Below are 20,591 nucleotides of genomic sequence, written 5' to 3'. Positions count from 1 at the left end.
ATCTTAATTTTCTTCCCCTTCCTCTCTGCCTTCATCCCTTGTTCCACTCTGTTTCCAGTAGAATTATCCAGAAGAAATTTGTTCTCCTCTTTAGATAGATCCTTTGAACCCCTTCCCAACCCAACTCATGTTCTAAAGCTTGTTACGTGTTTTTTTCTTTCCAATTTGACAGACACTTTTGTTGTTGTTTGTTTTTTAACAGGGTCTCATTCTGTCACCCAGGCTGGAGTGCAGTGGCATGATCACTGAGCCTAGAATTCCTGGGATCTGGCAATACTCCTGCTTCAGCCTCCCGAGTAGCTGAGACTACTGGCATGAGCCTCCACACCCGCCATCCATTCTGATAGACAGCTCTACTTTTCTAGCAGGAGCCACAACCCTGAGTAGGACAAATGCATGGCCAGACAAAGCAGTCAAGATGGGTGGTGAGAGTGGCTCCATCTTTTTCCTTGCCCTGCAGGCCCCTAGGAGAGGGTTTCTCTGAGACTTGATGTTTCTCACTCCATACCTAACAATGGTGAGGAACTGGGGCCAGCCTTTGCGGATCCAGCACTTTTCTCTAGGCCACAGTTAGCTGCTTAGAGGTTGTGGGAGGAGAAGGATCCTGTTATGACCAATTCCGCAAATGGATTCCAATATGTCTTTATAGTCCCGGGGCCCTGGGAAAGTGTGTGTGTGTGTATGTGTCTGTGTGTGTTGGGGGTGGAGTTATTCTGGGTCATGCCACCTGGAAATCACTGCATCAATGAGACCTGGAGCAGCTCCCTTCATTGTCCCCAGAAAGGCATCTTTGCCCAAGAAGAGAACCAAAATCATGGCTCAGGGAGAGATGGCCCCAAGTTATGCATCTTGAGTGTGTTTGCACGGGTGGAGGGGTGGGTAGGGTAGAAGGTTATTCAACAGTCCTGGTTCTCCAGATCTATCCAGGCCCTCGACCTTTAACCATGTGCTCACTGACTGCTCTGTTGGGGGCCTCTTTCCGCCTCCCGGCTGGCGGTGAGCTAAGAGGCTTCCGGTGTCAGGGAATGCTCCACCTCCGGTGTTCAAGGCCACTTTCTGTGCATGTGTGTGCACCTGTGTGCACGCTTTCCCAGATGCAAGTCTCCTTGTTGTTTTGGGAACTTCGTGTCCTGGAGCCAGGGCTTTGTGGCTAATGAGTGCTTTGAGATGATGAAATTCCTGAGCTCTCGCTCGCTGACCCTCTGCCTTCCTTCCTGGGCCAACAGCCCATCCCAGGGATCGGTGTGATTCTTACCACTGCCTTCACTCCCTGAAAGAACAAACATCTTCACTGCAGCCTCTGAGCGCTGGTGTGAGGTGATTGTTTGTAGTAGATGTTTCCATGACACTCATTTATTTCTTCTGCAAATACAATTGTATTGGGGGAGGGGAGGGGACGGAGACAGGCTAGGGTAGGGAGACTGGAACATACGAAGACCTTCCAGTTTCCTATTTACATTCCTCTGTAGGATGAGAAGCCCCTTCCCTTTCCCTGGGTCTCCTCCAACCCAGACTCCTAAAGCTTCCCCCAAACCCATTTTGGTTTCATGCGGCCGAGACGGGGCTGGGCTCCGAGTAAGGTGGGGAGGGGAGGAACCCTGTGCGTGAGGAAGCAGCCTTTACCAGGAGAAGTGGGAAAAAGACCCAACTTTGATTGCTTGGAGTCGGGATTCAGTAATGATGAGCAGCAGTGACCAGCACTGGGGGTGGAGTGTGTGTGCACGAGTGTTCCTGAGGGGTCTGTGGCACTTCGCAGCTGAGCCAATGACTCACTCTAAATCTTAGCGACTTTGAGAGGTCATTTTAGTCATCCCCCGGTCTGCATCACGTTTGGAGGGGGTGGTGCGCTGCTCTGGGGACGTGTCTGGGTGCGGAGGGAGTGGGGGTGGGGAGGCGGCGCGTGACCTCTTTGAAAAGATCTCCGGCGAAGGACGTTCCCCGGCTCTCCCGGGCCGCCGGCTCCCGGGTTTCCCCATCATAGAATCAGCATGGTCCTCTCGGGAACTGCTTTTTGCCGGATGGAAACCGGATGTTGGGTTCCATGAGTGGGCGGGGGCTCCACTTCCCTCAGACCTGTGCGGGGTAACTGAGACCCGCCAGGGTCCCGTTAGAAGCTACCATTTCCTTCCCCAGAAACTTGCCACGCAGTGTGAGCCGAGAGAGCAGCGAGCACAGACGCTATACCGCCTTCTCCCCGGCAATGCGCATGATTCTGCGGCTCTGGGCTCGCCACACTTCAACGCACCTTGAAATGGGCTCGCCTCCTCGCGCCGCGACGGGCGGAAGGCTCAGCCAATCGGACCCCGGGCTTGCGGGCGGCGCCCAATGGGCGGGCGGCGGGGGCGGTTCCGGAGGCCCGGCCCGGCTAGGCTTCACCGTGGACCTGGCTGCGCTCCGCCCGGGCGAGTAGTGCAGGTGCCGCTGCGCCGGGGCCGGGGAGGCGCGCGCCGAGCCGAGCGGAGCCTAGGAGGGATGGAGAGCTGGCCGCCCGGGCTGCAGGAGCACCGGCGCGGGGCGTAGGCGGCGCGAGGCGGGCGCGAGGCGGGCGCTCGGGCGCGAGGCGCGTGCGGGCGCGGGAGCACTTTGCGATAGGATGAGGCTCCGGGCTGGCGCGGTAGTACTATGATTTGGTATGTGGCCACTTTCATAGCAAGTGTGATCGGCACCCGAGGGCTTGCGGCTCAAGGTGAGTTGAAGTGCGGCGTCCCTCCCCTGCCCCTCCCGGCGCCCTCGGCCCCTCGCGCCCGGCCCCTCGGTTTCCCGGTTCCTCGGCCCCCGGGTTCCCCGGCTCCCCAGCGCGCCTTCCCGCGGGCGAGGCTTGGGCTCCGACTTGGGCCAGGCGCGCCCGGGAGCACTGCCGGGGAGGGCCTGGGGGCCGTGGGCTGGAGGGGCGGGCGGGAAGGGGCCAGAGCCCACGGGCTGCCGGGCGCTCGGGGAAAGGACGCAGTGGAACCTAGGTCGACTTCGCCCACCACGGGCCCCACGGTGCACACCGGCGCGCCGAGCCCGTCGCCTTCTGCCCGGCGGCCGCCTCCCAGAGCTGCGGGAAACTCTGGCTGCGGGAGTTTGCGGTCTCCGGGCAGGCTGCAGCACGCTCGAGCCCCGCGCCGCGAGGAGCGCCTGCAGGGAGGCGCGACCCGGAGGATCCCTGGGACTCGCGGCACACGCGTCTAAGGCCCCGGCTTCGCGCGGCCCTGCGGGCGTCCATCGCTGCGCTGGCGCCCCTCCTGCCCACCCATCTTGGCAGCTGGAGGTCGGAGCCCCCTAGCTGGGGCCCCCGGTGAGAGGATTGATGAGGCCAGCTTCGAGGTGTGTCCGCTTTTGGCTGGACCCCGCCGGCCCCCGCGCCTCTCAGCCGCACCTGGGCCCCGGCCACGCAAAAGTTCCCCGGGAGCGCGCCGCAGCCGCGCGGGCCCCACGCAGCCCTCCCCAGGCTGCGAGGCAGAGCTGGCTGGGGGCGGCGGCGGGGGAGGGGAGGGGCGGGGAAGGGGGGTCCCCACGCTGTGAATCCGAGCGGAGGGGGGATTTTCTCTTTCCGCTCTCCTGGGTCTGAGCTGGGGGAGACGCAAGGGGGGAGCCACCGAGTTGGGTGATGCGTGCGTGAGCGCGCGGGCTTTTGCTTTGGAGATGGGCAGAGCGACCTACAAGCCTCTGGGTGGCACCCCCGGCTCTCGGCCCTTGTATGGAAGTGGGAGCGGAGCCTGGAGGGTGCCAGGACTGTGAGCTCAGGGCTGTCAGCGCGCAGACACGACCCGGCTGCGGGCAAGTTCACCAAGCCGGAGGAGATGGCGGCGGGCGAGAACCCGCTGTGGGTGGGTGTCAGCAGGCAGGACTCGCCGACAGAGAACCCTGTCCCAGCGGCATGGGGCACCGGGTGGGCTGGAGGCGCCTCTCGCGGGGTCCCCTCGTCACCCGTCTGTGCAGGGGGGTGTGCTTCAAGAAACTTTCCGGAATGGAATGAATATGTCGCCTCTGCTTCTGAGGAGGGGTGGTGGTGTCTGAAAACAGAACGAGCAGAGGGCGAAGGGAAGGGTGATTTTGTTAACTGACGTGTTGGTCCGGGCAGTTTTAAAACTCTTCATTTGTCAGGTGGGAACACTGAGGCAAGGGTGATGGCGGAAGCTTACGGAACGGGGGGTGGATGTGAGGTGGGTCGGGCTGCGCTTGACAGTCTGCCTGTAGCCTCATCCTCTCCCCCATTTCCTTGCCGTCTTCCAATGCCCGCATCCTCCTCCCCTCCCGTTTTTGGTATGTTCCTCCTATGGGACTGTCCCTGAAAGCACAAAAGGATGAGCTGGGATCTTTGAATAGAAAAGAGACGCTGAAGGAAGGCTCTGAAATAGCCTCCAAACCTAAGTCAGGGTGGGCAATGGACTTCTTTGCAAGTTTAAGCCCAGAATAAAGGAATATGAGTTTATACTGCAGCAACACATAGAATCGCAAGATAGAAGGAAGGGCTTCCCAAAATTGAAGGCTGCCCGGCATGAAGGTTATGCCCTCTTTCAGGGTGCAGAGGGGTCCTTCTGTCTGGAATGGCTGGACATGTACCCCTGTCTGGAAGCAGAGGGTGACCTTACTGCTCTTGGGGTCTTTTTTAGCCTCAGTTGCCCTGTGTGTAGTAGTTAAGGACCTAGGTCTAGAGCCATGTGGCTGGGATTCAAATTCTGGCTGTGCCACCTGCCGACCCTGTGACCTTGGGCAAATTCTCAACCTCTCTAAGTGTCACTTGCCTCAATAGAAAATGTGCTAATAGCATGTACTTTTAGGGCTTTTAGGTGGACATGAGTGTTATAAGGAAACAAAACAACTACCTGTTATATAGTACGTGCTCAGTAAACATTAACATTATTTTCTCAGTGTCCCTGGGATTCCAGGATCCCAGGCCCAATTTCTTTCCCTTGGGCCATTCAGGGCACTAGGAGCTGAGAATGTGTTGCGGGGAAGTTCAGAAGGCTGCCTGTGTCAGGAAGTAAGACCCCTTTCTGGGCTGACCTTGTCTGGGCAGAACCTCTTGTCCCTGGCATCCCAGGGCACGTGTGCAGGATGTGAGGGCCTCAGAGCTGCTCGGAAGTCCTTTGCAAGGTCTCCAAAGTGTTGTCAGTGGCCAGAGGTTTATGGAAGGACACAGCCTGGGAAGTGAGGGCTTACAGCACACTGCCTCTGGAGGGAGAGGGTGGACGCCTGCTCGTGTGAGCAGCACCAGCCAGTGTTCACATGCTGGTGAGGCTCCCTGTGAGAGCTCAGCTGTTCCCTGACTGGCAGAGGTGACTTCTGGGGCAGTCCCTCAGCAGGAGGGACTTTGAGATGCCACCTTTAGGATTTGGCCATAGCAGGGGCTGCTCTGGCAGAGGGGGAAAGGGATGATGTTGTGTTGGGACCCGACTCCATCAGCCCTCGGGTGCAGGACAGAGGTTGGAATGGGCTCCTCCTTTTGACTTTGAGTGTGTGTGCCTGGGAGGTCATTAAGGTCAGTGGACAGGTTGGGGAAGTGTGGAGAAGAGAGGGGCTGGAGTGGTACCCAGAACCTGGAAGACAGTGATTGGTGTGGACTCAGTGTCTCAGACGGCTGCTGAGCCAGCCCGGGGGAGTTCCTACTCTGTGGGAGGACCCTGGGCCGTGCTTAGCTGACTGTGGACCTTGGATAGGGGAGGAAAGTCCCAGACTTTACACCCACGGCTGCCTCCTGTGTCTGCCACAGATGCTGTGGTTACATTATCCCCGACTACAGTGTCCCCAAATACCGTGAGGTTCTGACTCAGATCCTGCTGGTAGTTGGGCCATTGCCCTCTACTTTCTCCCTGGCCTTGACCTATCCTTCTTCCTTTTGGTGATGAAGATGGGAGGGTGCAGGTTTGGACTCAGAGGTTGCCATCAAGACCCCGTGGTGAGCCTATCAGCTGAGAAGGACTTAGGAAGTGGTCAGTGGCTGGATGGATGTGTGTGTGCATCCTCAGCACACACACGCTGGGGACAGGAGTGTGTCTGGCAGCCTGTGCCCTGTGGGAAGCTGGGGAGACGGCGATGTGAGAAGCGCTTGGCTGAGGGGCAGTGGGAAATCAGCTTTCAGCCACGGGCCTGTGGCCCTGCATGTGCTGGTCTTGGAGTTGCAGGGTCCTAGATAGACCTTGAGTGGTTTCGTGTTTATAGCTCTGAGACAGAAGGCTGGGATCTGGTTACAGAGGAGCAGAGGCTGCCTCGCTGGAAGATTCTGAGCCCCAGCATCACTCTGGCCCTCACTCCAGCCTCCTGTGCCTTTGCCTTCTCCCCAGCCAGGGTGCTGGCTGTGTCTTCTTCTTTGGCCCTCTCCTTGTCAGCCCTGCTGGGTGCTTCAAGATATGGGGGTGGGAGATAAGCTCCAAAGAGGGCTGGGCCTGAGATTTAAGGTAGCTCTCTTCTCCACATCCTGTGGCCTTCTCAGGTTGGGGTGCAGGGTACTTAGGGAGTGGTCCCCTTCCACCTGCTTCCTAGAAGAGGTTAAGCAGCTTGTGTGAAGAGTGGATCTGAATGGTCAAAGAGCTGCAGCTGCTGAGAGCTTCTAGCTGTCCAGAAGTGTGTGTGTGTGCGCATACACACACGTTCCTATATGTGTACATATGTGTGTGCCCCTGCATGTGTGCATATATGTGCCCCTGTGTGTGTGTGCATGCTGTCATGTATGTGAATTGCATATGTGTGCACACCTGTATGTGTGCATGCCCACAAGTGCTTGAGTGCCTGTGTGTTTGTGTGCACGTGCGTGGAGTGGCAGGGTGGGGAAGGTAGTGTGCAGACACGAGGTGGGGGCCACTCCTCTCCGTGCTGCAGCCCTGAGAGCAGAGACACCCTTGGAGCCAACTTCTTGCCTTCATAGCCCCTCCCACTATGCCACGGTGCCCTTGGTGCTGGAGTCTAGGCAGCACAGAGGTTACCAGAGTGGCGGGCCCCAGCCTAGGGCCTCTCTGTCTCCCTGAGGGTGTGGCTGTGGTCTCAGTTCCTCACTCCAGAGGACTCTGGGGTTGGATAGGCAGCTTATGCCCATTCCCCAAAAGGTGCTGCCCATGGGTGTGAGCCCAGTCTGCTGGAGGCAGCTGACCTATTTTTCTTGGGAATCTTCCTGCTTTTCTGTTCTCTCTTGCGTGAATAAGCAGGAGATGGGGCCTCCAAGAGGGCTCTGGAGAAAGAGTCCGAGTGCGCCAGGGCTGGGAGGAGTCTCAGCCGGCCTGACTGTCCTTTCTGAGAAGGTCCCGCTCAGCCTGGCTTTCTGTCCCCCGTGGCCCCTTGCCTCCCTTCTGGTCGTGTGTACCCCGAGACGGAGCAGGGGCCTGTGACTTGCACACAGGCACAGACTGTACGAGGTGAGTCACTGTCTTCATTTTCTGGCTTTGGAGTAGGAATGTTGATGTTGCCCGGGGAGTAAACATGGGACTTCGGCTTCCCACGGACTTACTGCCTCTATCTGGCATCTTACCACGGAGCCCAGCCTCCTGGGGGCCGAGCCCACGGTGCCCTCAGTTGGCCAGGCTGCCTGCCAGCTGCAGGGGTGCAAGCACCTGGGCCCTGTGAGTGCCGGGCAGGCCTCTGCCCAGGTGGGGAGAGGAGCAGTGGGGGTGTGGCTTTGCCTCTGCTGAGGAGCCACTAAAGGAGTGGAGCAGAGATTGAATTACTGACTTCCTTCCTGCCGACTCTTGGAAATACAATCTAGCCGAGAGCAAATTAAGGTTGCTAATAGCATCCTGGCCTCACAGCTGCTGGGGGAGCCCAGCCGAGAAGGGTTAGGGCGGAGCGGGCCCCGCAGAAGGAAGGAGCCTGCCGAGCTTGCACCTCCCCAGTGCCTCTCCTTAAGGAGCGGCTGGGGCTCCCTGACCCCTGGCTTCCGAACCTGAGAGGTTTGGTGGCGAGTGGGGGCCGGGAGGGCTGTGAGGGCATGAAGGGGAGATCACTGAAGGGTGGAAATGCTCTGAGGTGCTGTCGGGTTGGGTGTGGGGGCTTTCCTGCAGGCAGAAGGGTGTCCAGAACAGCCTGTACCTGCCTGCCTTCCTGTAGGGAGAACAGGACACCGTCGGCGTTTTGGGCCAGGTCTCTCCCACGCCGCCTTGTCCTTTCTGGGTGTTCGCTGTGCTTTGGGTCCCGCCTTCCTCCTGCCTTCCTCTGGGCGTGTGCCTCCCACTTTGTGAGAGCCCCGGGTCTGCCAGCTTCCTGGAATCTCCTGGAGCCTCCTGGCTTGTCAGGGAGGAGGGGTTGGGGGACTATTGGGGGCTGTGCCTTTTTTGGACTCAGCAGGGATTATTTTTAGGCTGGCAGATGGAGGTGGCGGTGGCTGTCGCTGGTATTATTAGACAACAGGCCTGTGGTTTGGAAGTCTGGTGCCCAGAGGAGGCGGAGGAGGAGGAGGAGGAGGCTGCAATAAGGACTTGTACTAATGAGCAACGGATGCTGGTGCTCACTCCGTTCCCCGCTTCCCCAGCCACCTTCCCCAGCCACCGGCCAGACCCAGCTAGGGGTCTCAGAGTCTCAGGCAGAAGGCCAGGCTCCTCAGAGCTGGTCAGAGCCCACCCGGCCGCCTTCTGAGACAGGCCCACCCTATGGTCCTAGGCTTCAGGGTCTGGGCTGGCAAAACCTGTCTCAAGTGTGGGGTGGGAGTTGCCAACCTCTGGCTCAGGCCCTAAGAAAGGGAAAAGTGAGGGACAGTGGGTGAAAGACCTTGAGCTCGGCCCCTGGGTTGGGCCAGGATGACCTCTGTCCCACCTGCTTTCTGAGAAGGACAGGGACACCATCCGTGCATCGGGCACAGCTGGAACCGAGTAACTTTGGTTGAGCGGCACAACTCCCCGTTTGCTCATTTTTCAATGGAGACAGCGGTGCGTGTGTCAGGAGCCCATTGTGGGCAGGGACTGAGATTCCCTGCGTTCCCAGCACAGAGCCTAGTGTGCAGCAGGCATTCACAGCATGCGAGGCTTGCATGCCAGCTGATGCTCGCCCGGCCCTGCTCCTCACACCTTGCCCTGCACACCGCCCTCCATATTTAGAGCAGTCCTGCTTTCAGGTACCCTCCTCCCCCAGCCCTTCCCTGGCGGAGGAGCTCCAGGTTGTGGGTGCGAGACATGGGCTGTGCCAGGCCCTGGATGCCTCATGGTTCTGCACAGGGGTCCAACAGCAGCCCTGGACTCAGCTACCCACTGGGTACCACCTGGCCCAAAGAGTGGGAGATTTGTACCCTGTGGGCTTCCCAAAGGGTCAGCCAGACCTCTGGGGGCTACCTTATCTTTCCTTGCCCTCCTACTTTCTCTTCCCCACAATAACTGCTCCAAAGGGAGCTGGGCACACCCCCAAGATACAGATTTACTAGGTTCTGGGCACCGCTATTTCTGGCCTTCTCTAAAGAGAGCGAGACCTATGGCACCGCATGGGTGCCCTTCACTGTTCCTACCCCTGACAATGCCCGTCTTTCCCCTTTGAGGGGGAGCCTGGCCCCTCTGGGCTGCTGTGATGGCAGAGGGGCTCAGCACACTCCACCCTCCCCTTCCTCTCTTCCTCCTGTTCCTCCCCTTCCTCCCCACTGCCTTCAGGAGCCAGCCCCTCCCCCTTCCAGTCTCCGATCTGCCCCCACCCAGGCTCTGGGGTGTTCTGACAGTCTGTGTCTGTGTCCAGCTGGCCTGAACTCACCCTCCCAGGGCTGGGCTCCACACCTGGCCCCTCCTCCGCTCTCCTGTTTCCACCTCTTTCGCTCCTGGATGTGGGTTTGGTTTCCCCCTGTATTTGGGTTTATCTGTCTATCCTCCATCTTCCCTCTTTACTGCCAGCCTGATTACTTTTTTTCACATTGAGCTTTTCTGGAGAGAGTGTGTTATTAGACATACTTTGGCTCAGAAACGATCAGGCTTAGGGAGAAGTGCTTGTGGGTGATGGAGTGAGAGAACATGCCGTGCGTGTGTGTGTGTGAAGGAGATGACAGAAAACCAGTAAATATTCTAGGATCCAGAAAAGCAAGAGGGCTTGGGGTGAGGGTGGAGGCCAGGACATGGGCGCCCACACCACTGCTTTATTCTGGGGAAGCTCCCTCTCATTTTGTCTTGCTTATCCTCGTTGTGATGTGTCCTCTCTGCAGCCGCCTCTCCCTGGTTGAAAGGGTCTTTGGGAAGAGATGCTGGGAGGGGACTGCCTGCCTTGGGTTGGGTGCTCAGTGCTTAGCCCAGGGGCTGGCTGGGGCTGGGGTGGAATCCCAGCGCCGGGGAAGGTTTGAAGAGCCTGCCTCATTGTTGTGCAGTGAAAATGAGGCCGGCTCGGTGCAAATGAGCAGCCTCATAGCGGGAACCCACGTCAAAGCCAACCCACCTCCTGGCGTTGCCCCCTAGAGCCCTCCACCTGGAAGCCAGCTCACCAGAGCAAACTTCACTGTTGGAGGTGCCTGCTGTCCCCCTAGGCCTCTGTTCCTCCTGCCTGCGCCCTAGGGCCAAAGTCCTGGGAAGGAACCACCTTCTGTTGCCCATTCTGCCCTCCTCCAGGTAACCTGGCACCTGGGAATAACTCCCTCCTCTTCCCCTAGGCTCCTGTAGTTTCTTATCTCCTCACAGGTCTGTGCTGTGGACACACAAACACACACACACACACACACACCACACACACAGCTTCTCTGCAAACTCATGGCACCCATTATTCACCCATTCCTCTTGGTCCAGCATCCGCCTTTGTGGTCCTGGCTGCTGGGAGGCAGGCTCTCCTGCTGAGGGCCCCTGGGGCTGTGGGGGAGGTGAGGCTGCAGCTGGGCACTCTCCCTGCTTTCCCTGAGGGGCTGGGTTGCAAACTTAGCCTGAAGCAAGGTTGGGGGTGGGGGAATTGGGAAACCTGCTGGGGCCTCAGGCAGGTGAGTGCAATGCTCTGCTCTGCTCCAAAAATACTCTTGTGATATTAGCTCTTTCTCTAGAAAACAGTGATGTCACCGGGAGCCAATCAGCTTCTGGAAGGGCTTGCCTCCTCCCTCTTCCGCAACTTGCAGGGGAGGGGGAGGGGAAGAACAAGACACACAGAGATGACATACAGACAGACACGGAGGGCCACAGACACAGAGGTACATACATGCAGAGACGGAGCCCTTGCATACAGAGAAGCAGGCAGAACCCCTCGCCTTGCATGAGCCACCCGAAACACACACACACACACACACGCACACGCACACACACACGCACACACACACACACGCTGGTAGAAACAGGGAGAGAGATAGGCAGGTAGACACAGTCGCCCACACAGAGCAAGAGCTAGAGAGAAAGAGACAGAAGGAGACACAGAAAGACATGGAGAAGGAGCAGGAGCCAGAGAGAGATGGACAGATAGACACACACGGCAGAGATGGAGCCAGCAAGACAGATAGGCAGACAGACAGACAGAAGGAGCCAGAGACAGACAGACACACAGAGGAGCCAGCAAGGCAGACAGACAAACAGAGATCCAGAGAAGGAGCCAGAGAGAGACAGACAGACAGACACACAGAGAAGCCAGTAAGACAGACAAATAGAGATCCAGAGATGCGAGAGAGAGAGAGAGAACAAACACAGAGGAGCCCAGCATGTGTGTGTGTGCACAGACACAGAGAGGTGGCCAGACACAGACATGAAGGGATAAGAGACAGCGAGGTGCACACAGGGGTCCGAGATGCAGAGAGAGTCAGACCCAGGCACCGGAATGGGGAATGGCAGGGGCTGGTGCTGCCCTCCTCTGGGCATCCTCCCCCGCGGGAGTCCCCAGCTGGCTCTCTGTCTTTAAGCTGCCGCTTCGGTACTGCAGCTGCTGTCCTAGGTGCTGCCCTGGAGAGTCGGGTGCCCGGCCTGGGACCAGAAGGGTCTGGGGCTGGGGAAAGCTGTGGTCAATTGGCAGTAGGGAGTAGTACCAGGGAATGAAGGGGGTGAGGCTTCCCCTCAGCCATCCTTTTCCCTGGGACGTTACTGGACAAGGTGACCTTGTGGCCTCCCTGGACCTGCCTGGCAGTGGAGCCTGGCGTGGGAGGAGGGCTGCACGCTTTCTTTGGGCCCAGGAGTGGTGCTGCGGCGCTTGGGGTGCGTGGCTCTTCCTCTCTGCAGCGTCCTCTAGCTTGCGGTGGGGTGGAGGCAGGGGTGGTCCTCCCGCCTGCTGCCTTGCTCGCCTCCTCTGCTGCCAGCCAGGGTGGGTGTTCCCTATCCCACCGTCTGATTTCGTTTTCCTCTGCCCAACGTGGGGACAGCCCTGGGATCTCCCTCCTCCGTCGCCAGCATCCTGCTCTCCTAATGGTGATGTCTGGGGCTTGGGCCCCTCCCACTCCCCCCTCTGCAGCAGGGCTGGCAGAACTGTGCTGGGAGGAGGGGCTGGAGAGGCCGCCTCAGCCTGCGGGGTTTCCCTCTGGTGTTGCCACGAGCAGCCTCGGCTGAGCTTGTTAGGGATTTCCCTGCTCCTGCATGGAGTACCCTTGTTTTGTGCCGTGCACATCGGGCTGAGCTGGGGGTGGGGTGGAGGAGGAAGGCTGGCTCTGTCATTTCCCACCAGGCTGTAGTGGCAGGCGTCCTGGTGCAGAAAGAATGTTCCCTGTGCACGGGCAGCCACAACTGGGCAGCGCTGTGGGTCTCCAGAGGGGACCGGGCCCCTCACCTCCATGTCCTGGACTTCTTGTAATTGCTGGGGCAGGATGCCAGCAGGGGGTGGGGCCGGATGACGCCTGCGGCTCTTTGAGACTGGGGAGGGAAGAGCTGGTGTGTAGGGCTGAAGAGAATGGCTTCCCTCTTGTTTCCTCTCCCTTCCTTTCCCCCAAGTTGTGGATGCTTGGGGGCCCCAGGACAGAGGGAGGTATGAGCAGCGAGGGGGAGAGGGATGGAGGGTGCGCGTGGGACCCTCCTGGGAGGGCACGGTGGCCCATGGAGGGCAGCTGATGGGGGGTGGGGTGACCCTGTGACACGGACATGGGGCTGCTGGGGCAGGATCTCTCTGTCACCTCCTTTCTGTGTCCAACCTGGCTGTCCCCATCAGGCGCCCACGGCCTGCGAGAGGAGCCCGAGTTTGTGACGGCAAGAGCTGGGGAGAGCGTGGTCCTACGATGCGATGTGATCCACCCAGTGACGGGACAGCCCCCACCCTATGTCGTAGAGTGGTTCAAGTTCGGGGTCCCCATCCCCATCTTCATCAAGTTTGGCTACTACCCACCGCACGTGGACCCTGAGTATGCAGGTAAGGTCTGGGCACCCGGTTTCCTGCACCTTCCCCATCTGGAGTCGGCTCCCCTGTGGTTCGCCTCTGGCCCCTACCTTGTCCTGATCACTCTTTATCGCTGTTTCCCAGTCTCTGCCTGGTTCCTCCCATCCTTTGTCCTCTGGTGGGTTCTAATTAAGCGGTGGGAGGAGAGGGAAGTGGAGGTGATGCGGAGTAAAGCCTTCTAAACAGCAAAACAGCACCGCCCGGGGTGTGGAGAGGGCTGGGAGCTGCAGGGGAAGCTGCAGAAGCCTGGGTGGGAGAGTGGGATGGAGAGGACAGCAGGCTGAGTCAGGCAGCCCTGGGCCAGCACGGCTTTCCCTGCTTGGCTGCACCCACCCCTTTCCTCTTGGCTCTGAAGTCGGGGTGCCTTCCCATCCTGAGTGTATGGATGAATCTTTGGCCTCCCACCGTTTGCAGGTGCCTGGTCTCTGCCTCCTTGTCATGCTGTCCTCTCCTCCTGGCCCCGTCTGTGTCCTGCTTGGCAGTTACTCCTGCCAGCAAAGGCCTCGTGACTCACTGCCGCTGCCTGCCCCCCAGCCTGCGGGAGAGGAGGGCGTGGGTGTGTGTGTGCATGCGTGTGCGTGTCATTGAGCGAGCGTGTGTTGGGGCTGAAAGGAAGGGAGGAAGCAGGCAGGGCACTGCCTTCACTTTCATCTTTGCTGGTGGCTTCTGAGGTCTGCCCTGCCTTTCTCAGAATGCTTCCGTCTCTGTCCCTCTTTTGCTCCTGTGCCTATGTCTCATGCTCTCTTTTTGGCCAGGGTTGGCTTTGAGAGTCTAGTTTTTAGGCAGATTGCCAGCGTCAGAACAAGGAGGAGAGCAGAGGTGCTGTGATATTGGCTGGGGTGAGGGTTAGGGTTAGGGTTAGGGTTAGGGGTGAGCTAAGAGCAGGTGAGGTGGGGTGAGGGGTGAGCTAAGAGCGGGTGAGGGGGGCCGACCTCGAGGGCTGCTCCACCCTGCTGGCGTCATGGAAGAGGCTTCTGCACCTCTGGCCTCCTCATTGCCACATGTGAGACACAGATGGCATCCTACTGGGGCAGGGGATTAGAGCTGAGGAAGGGTGCCTCCAGGATGTTTGCTCTGATGGCCAACCCATTCCTTGTTCTCAGGCTTCTGGGCCCTGCTGCCCTCATCTCCTGGGGTCACTGGGCTTTGGTAGGATACATAGTCTCTCTGGCACTGACAGCAGGACCGGGAGGGGACCCTAGCATCCCGGTCCCCAGCCTGCCTTCCGTCTGCCCTAGAGAGGGAAGCTGGGTGAGCCAGTAGTCCTGGGAATGCTGCTGAGATAGGGATATTGCTCAGCCTGAATGGAGGTGCTCCCGGGTGCGCTGGGGACCCCCCACCCATCCTCTTCTGTTGGCACTTTTTCATTCTTTCTTTCCCTCTCTTTCATCTCTTCTCAACTCTGTATCCATCATGCCTTACTTTTGTCTCAGGAGACCTCCAAAAGAATGAGAGTATTCTAAGGAACTGAGGCTGCTCTCAATGCCAAGTGCATTGAGTTGCCTTGCAGGCTGGGGCAGGGCCAGCTAGGGCGGGAGAGTGGCTCTGTGGCCAAGGTGCTATGCCCTTTCCTTTGCCACCTGCTGCTGGAGGTGGGTGCCAGCTGTTATTCTGGAGCCCTGCCATAGGGAATGGTATGAAGATTATGATGAGTCCCCTGTCTAGCTGTGGCAGGGGGCAGGGGGCAGGGAGCTGCTGGCCTTCCCTGATGGCCTGTGGGGCTTTTGTCTGCTCTATTCCCCCAGGCAGGGCCAGTCTTCATGATAAGGCATCTCTGCGGCTGGAACAAGTTCGCTCTGAGGACCAGGGCTGGTACGAGTGCAAAGTGCTCATGCTGGACCAGCAGTATGACACCTTCCACAACGGCAGCTGGGTTCACCTCACCATCAACGGTGAGTGACGGCTCCTTCCAGGCTGGGTCCACCTCACCATCAACGGTGCCTGAGGGCTATTTCCGGGGTGGGCCTGCCCCAGGGGAAGCCCTTCTCCCAACTGCATCCCACCCCTTGCCTCCCTCCTTCTTGCTGTGGTCCCACGAGACATCAGCTCGCTCCTGCAGTGTCCCTGCTGCTGTCTTCTCGAAGTCTGTGCAGGCAGTGCAGGTGCCCAGGAGCGGCAGCTCCCTGCATGCGTGGTGCTCTCAGAGTCCTTAGAGGGACGTGGGAAGCTGCTGCTTCAAACCAGGGGGGCTGAGGCTTTAAGGTGGCAAAATGGGTCACTGCTGGGATTATTTCCCAGCCTTGGAAGACCTGCTACCCCAATTCTGGTGGAATTCCTGGGGTCCTAGAGTTAGTCTTTCTTTTTAGATCTATATTCTGGTTCTCTTTAACTGTATTCATTTGATTAGTATGTACCAAGGGTGTAGTGTGTATCCAGCTCTGCAGCTGATGATGGATAAACACTGGCAAGCAGACCTGCACCCAGTCCCTGCCTGTGCGGGGTTTACCAGGTAGTAAAATGCAGGCATCCTGGAAAGAGTCACAGTTTTAATGGGCGTCAGTTATTACAGCTCAGGTTAAATGCCTTGTGCTGGATAAGATGCTTTTCAAGGGTCTGGGTAAGGGCAAGGAAGCCCCAAGAGCTTGCTGAGCTCTGGGAGTTGGGCTAGGCTGGGGGCCTGAGTCCCCGGCGGTGACAGCACTAGTGGCTGGGTCCTCGGGGTCTCCCTGGAGGGAGAGTCTCCTCTTTGTGTCCGTGGGAGGAGGTACTCTGGAGGAGCTAGAAGGCTGGAACCATGGAGAAAAGATGAAGGAGAAGTGGTCCCTGTCGTGGGAGGGGAGCGGGTTTTAAAAAACATTTCGTTTTGTTTTTTGGCCAAAAAATTAACAATGTGTCCTTCATTATTCCATTGATGACAAAATTTGTATTTAGCCACCGTTGTGTTGCAGATACTGTGCTAGTCGTTGAGGCTTCAACAGCGTGGGTGCTTGGCTGTGCCACATACAGCTTATGGTCCTTGAGACCGTAGATGCTGTGATTAGAATAGAGAAATTCATGTTCCTGGCTTGGAAGCTTCTCTCAGTATTGATCTGCCCTGAAGGATGGCTCTGTCTGCCCTGCCTAGGGGGGCTTGGCCAGACCTGTGTTCCTTTTGGGTCTGAGAACTTATCCGGGGGACCTGGAAGAACACAGTATGTTATGTTTTAGCAAGATCACTGGCTTTGAGAAAAGAAACCTTAAGGCTGGTGTGAGTCCAGTCTGCCTAGCCCAGCCCTCCCTGTGGGAGGTGGCTGGCTCCTGTCAATCAGTCCCAAGAGACTGATGGAAGCATATTTGAAATCTTGGGGGGATTGTTCTGACCACCTGGTAAGCTTTTGAGTCACCGCCTTTTGGTGCCAGCTGTTGCGTGAGCAGGGAGTAGGAGCCCAAGCAAAGTGTAATTAGGAAGGCAAATCTGCCGCTAAAACCTCGCCTCGATGAACACCAGGCTGAGGGTCCCTGCATTGCTTCCCTTCTCGACTGTGCTCTGTTCTAAATGGGAGGGTGAAACCATCGTGGGGCACTGCCTCCGTTCTTTTGGGTCATCCTGATTGGCAGTGTTCATGTCAGGAATCTGAGACACCAGGCATTCAGTGGACGTGCCTATGACTGGAAAGTAGAATCTCACTTCAGTTTTATGTTCTAGAGCGTATCTGTGTTAGTTTGCACGAGTGGGAGTTGGTTCTTTGGGAATTCCTAATTGCTTTGAGTGGGATGAGCATGGAGCAAGACCTTTAAAAGATGAGGTTCGTTTCATAAACCCACTGTGTACTAGCTGTGTGGCTCTGGGCAAGGTTACTTGCCTGTCGGACTTACGGTTCCTCAGTTACAAAAAGCAGGGACTATGATTTGCAGGGTTGCTGTGAGGACTAGGTGAAATGCTGTATCTTGCACAGTGTCTGGAGTGTTAATTACATGTGAGTAATTATGTGTGAGATGCTGGCCATCCTCCTTCTCGAGAGGAAAAAAACAAAGTCAGATGAAAATCTAGTAGCAGGGATATCAGGCCGGAAGGCGTAGAGGACTTTGGTAGTTTTGTACATCTACCAACAATTATCCATTCGAAACATAGTTTTGGATGTCCACTCTGTGGCAGGCTCTGGGAATACAGCAGGAGGCATGACCCTGTCCTGGGTCTTAAGGAGACTTCAAGAGACTGTCACATCCAGAGATTACTGCAGTATGGCTTTGGGAGCACAAAGGAGGGAGAGCTTTTCTGAAGAAATGGCCTCTCTTCAGAGGCCTGGCTAGGGAGGGGAGTTCGTCATGTGCAGGTGGGAAGTGGGGTAGCGTCCTCCAGGCAGAGTGGACAAGCGTGCTTGGAAGCCCAGAGCGAGGAGAGCGGTGCATTCAGGGAACACGGGTAGGCTGTTCATAGGGAAATGCTGGGTGGGAAAGCTGGGGACGGTGCACCATCTGCTCCAGGCTTGAGAACCAGGGCTGGTGATAAAAGATGCTTTTCCATAATCAAGGCACCTACCTGCGCATGGGCGGAACAGAACCAACCTTCCGAAGTGAGAGATCTCCATTCTCCTCTTCTGCCGTTCTCTTCTTTCCAAGTTCGAGGCTCCTTCCAGCATAAATATTTCCGTTATTGAAGGAAGGAATCCAAGCACCAGCATTCCGTTGCTTTCAAACTAGAATGTTTAATGTCAGGCGTTTTCTGACGGGGATCACCTTTGGAAAATGAAAGGCCAGTGAACAATTAGAATTACAAATTGTCTCATTTTCCTTCTGTGTTTTCTTTGAAGACCAGTTGGGTGGAAACAGACCCAGTTATTTCTTTATCACATATAAAATACCCCAAAAGCCTGAGCCAAGCCTTCCTTTAGGTTGGTGAATTACATGGAGGAGAGGGCAGCCTATTTCTAACCTGCACTATTAATTACAGGGCACTTGTAAAAAAGAATTAAGCCTGGAAATGCAGCTGGCAAGCTGACATCTAATTCCGTAAATAATTGAGAGTCAAACCATTATTTTCCTGAAAACTAGAAATTGTTCAACGTACTTTCCTGATTAGCACCTAAATAATAAAGTAATTATGTAATTAGTAAGTAATTTGTCACTTCAGGATGTAAATTTAATTTATTATCTTTTCTTTTAAGCTTGGCACCAGAGGTAATAGAGGCAGTATCTGTGTTAACTGTATTTCAAGGGGCAGGCCGGGCAGGCAGGGGCTGTGTCGGAGACGAGCATACACTCTCAGTGAGAAGAGGTCTGCAAGTTAGGGTCCCAGGACCCCTTTACAAGGGCTTCGAATAACTTCTTGCCATTATTTTTAGTATATGCTTAGACACTGGATAAGAATTGATTTTTTTCGAGGACGTGCGAGGTGTGTGTTTTTGCGTGTGATGACGCGTGCGAGGACGTGCGAGGTGTGTGTTTTTGCGTGTGATGACGCGTGCTCCTGCATTCATTCAGTGGTCACCCTCTGTGTGCCCCTGCTGCGCTCGCACCGAGCTGCAGGCTTTGGAGATGACAGATGAAAGTGGTCTAGCTATGGTCTTGCTCTTAAGAAGTGTTTTGCGTTTGCATTGGTATTGGCCTTGTAGGTCTGTGTATGTGTGAACACCACTCATTTGTTTGTTTCATTCTTTCGTTCATTCGACAAATGTTTGCTGAGCCCTTGGCTACTACATCCAGGAACTATGCTAAAAGCTGGGCATGTGGTGACCTACACAAAAGGAGGCTGCTCTTAAGGAGCCACCATCCTAATAAAGGGGACAGATAAGAAACAGGTAAACACAGAGAGAGAGAGACAGAGACTTGTAAGTGACATGTGCTTTGAAGAAAATGCAACAGCGCCAGGGAGTAGAGAATGCTGGAAGTGCCATCTGAGATGGGATGGGCTGCCCAGGTAAGGCAGCATTTTAGCAGAGACTTGCATGACCCAAAGGGGTGAGATCCAGGTATGTAGTTCTAAGCAGGTAGAGCCGCACATGCAGAGGGCCTGAGGTCAGAAGTTCTTGGCGCATTTGAGGAAGACAAAGACAGCCAGTGTGGTTAGAGTGCGCTGTGGTTAGAGAGGAGGCTGGTGCCACAGGCAGGACCGGATCCTATAGCGCTCTGACTAGTTCTCGGGGCTGTGTGGGGAGGAGGGACCCTCCCAAAGCTTCCCGTGAATGCCTCAGCAGCTCCTGAAGAGATGACAGTGATGGTGGTGGTACTGGCAACTTGTGCATTTTACAAGCTCCTTTTTACGTGTTTATTCCTCACATCACTTCTGGAGGGTAGGGGAGTTAGGTATTTAGGTAAGACCCAGAGAGGGGCTGAGTAACTTGTCAAGCCTACCAGAAGCGGCAGGCTAGTGCTTGAACGTGGGTTCTGAGCTTCAGGTACCTTGAGATGAGCTCAGCTTAACCTGAGCCAGCCTAGTGCTGTGGGCCTCAGGGCTGGAGTTCAGAACTGGGGGCCTCCTTGCCATTTCAGAAGACTCTGGAACTGATAGTCCAAGCGGTTAAGATTGACCGGATTGCTTCTACAAGCAGCTCAGGCAAATGGGACTGAGTCTGTTAAAAGCCGATTATCCAAACAGGATGGAGTTTTAATCAAATCTCCAATGCAGGGGGGAAGATGACCTGACATAATCAGAGGAAAATGAAGAAGGGAGTGGCCTTCGGGTGGGCTGTCCACCTTCATCCATGGAAGCCAGAGAGGGAGGAAGCTGGACGATTTTCTCAGCAGAGTCTGGGACAATGAGGTTCCGCCTTGGCCTGCATCTGTTTTAGGTCTTGGTAGGGCTCAGATGGCAAGTGTCCTGGAAATGCGGGGGCCTGGCTGAGCTGGGGTTCAAGAAGTAGGAGCTCCTGCGTGTCATGGATCATCATAAACGGAAAGACTGAAGGATGGTAGCAAAGCCTGAGGAGCTGGGAGCAGGCAGTGTTTGTAAGGGCCACCCTAGAGTAGATGCTCAGTTAACATCGGTGACCGGGGAATAAGCTACAGTACAGAATTTGGACCCAGCCAGACTGAGTTTGGATGGAGGTCTCCCTGCCAGTGATGTTGGTAGGCAGAAAGATTTTCCCATCCCCACCTTCCTTCCTTTGTCCTTGCGTTCCGCAGAGGTGCAGCGAGGGTGATGTGTGGGGCAGGTACTGTTGTTGCAGGGCAACGACATGGCTGATAACGTGTCCTTCACCTTTGTGGTCTCCTTTGCAGCCCCTCCCACCTTTACAGAAACACCCCCCCAGTACATCGAGGCCAAGGAGGGTGGTAGCATCACCATGACCTGCACAGCTTTTGGGAACCCCAAGCCCATTGTCACCTGGCTCAAGGAGGGGACGCTCCTCGGTGCTAGTGGGAAATACCAGGTGAGTGTGGTTCTAGGTTGGGGCCGCTGCAGTCTCTTCCCCCGTTTCCCCAGGGCAGCCTCCTACTGCAGCCGACCCCTGATGCTACATGCACAAGCACAGAGGAGG

The 20,591-nt window shown here is 56.6% G+C and overlaps 1 protein-coding gene across 5 annotated transcripts in view; it reads left to right on the top strand.

Annotated features, from left to right (window-relative positions):
• Window positions 1-2,405: 2,405 nt before the first annotated feature.
• Window positions 2,406-20,591, top strand: part of IGSF9B (immunoglobulin superfamily member 9B) — a 57,251-nt gene continuing 39,065 nt past the window's right edge. For all 5 annotated transcript variants that reach the window (XR_010127671.1, XM_054439187.2, XM_054439186.2 and 2 more), the window contains exons 1-4: window positions 2,406-2,686; window positions 12,970-13,167; window positions 14,940-15,086; window positions 20,332-20,483. Coding sequence is in view for 4 of the 5 variants with exons in the window: in XM_054439187.2 (XP_054295162.1) it covers window positions 2,623-2,686; window positions 12,970-13,167; window positions 14,940-15,086; window positions 20,332-20,483 (561 nt within the window). In the remaining variant the exon portion in view is untranslated. The remainder of the gene's footprint in view (window positions 2,687-12,969; window positions 13,168-14,939; window positions 15,087-20,331; window positions 20,484-20,591) is intronic.

This window comes from Pongo pygmaeus, chromosome 9 (genome assembly GCF_028885625.2).
Source record: "Pongo pygmaeus isolate AG05252 chromosome 9, NHGRI_mPonPyg2-v2.0_pri, whole genome shotgun sequence".
In the NCBI taxonomy this organism is placed as follows: Eukaryota; Metazoa; Chordata; class Mammalia; order Primates; family Hominidae; genus Pongo; species Pongo pygmaeus.
Note: the sequence above shows the minus strand (reverse complement) of the source record. Positions and strands in the feature narration are given on the sequence as shown.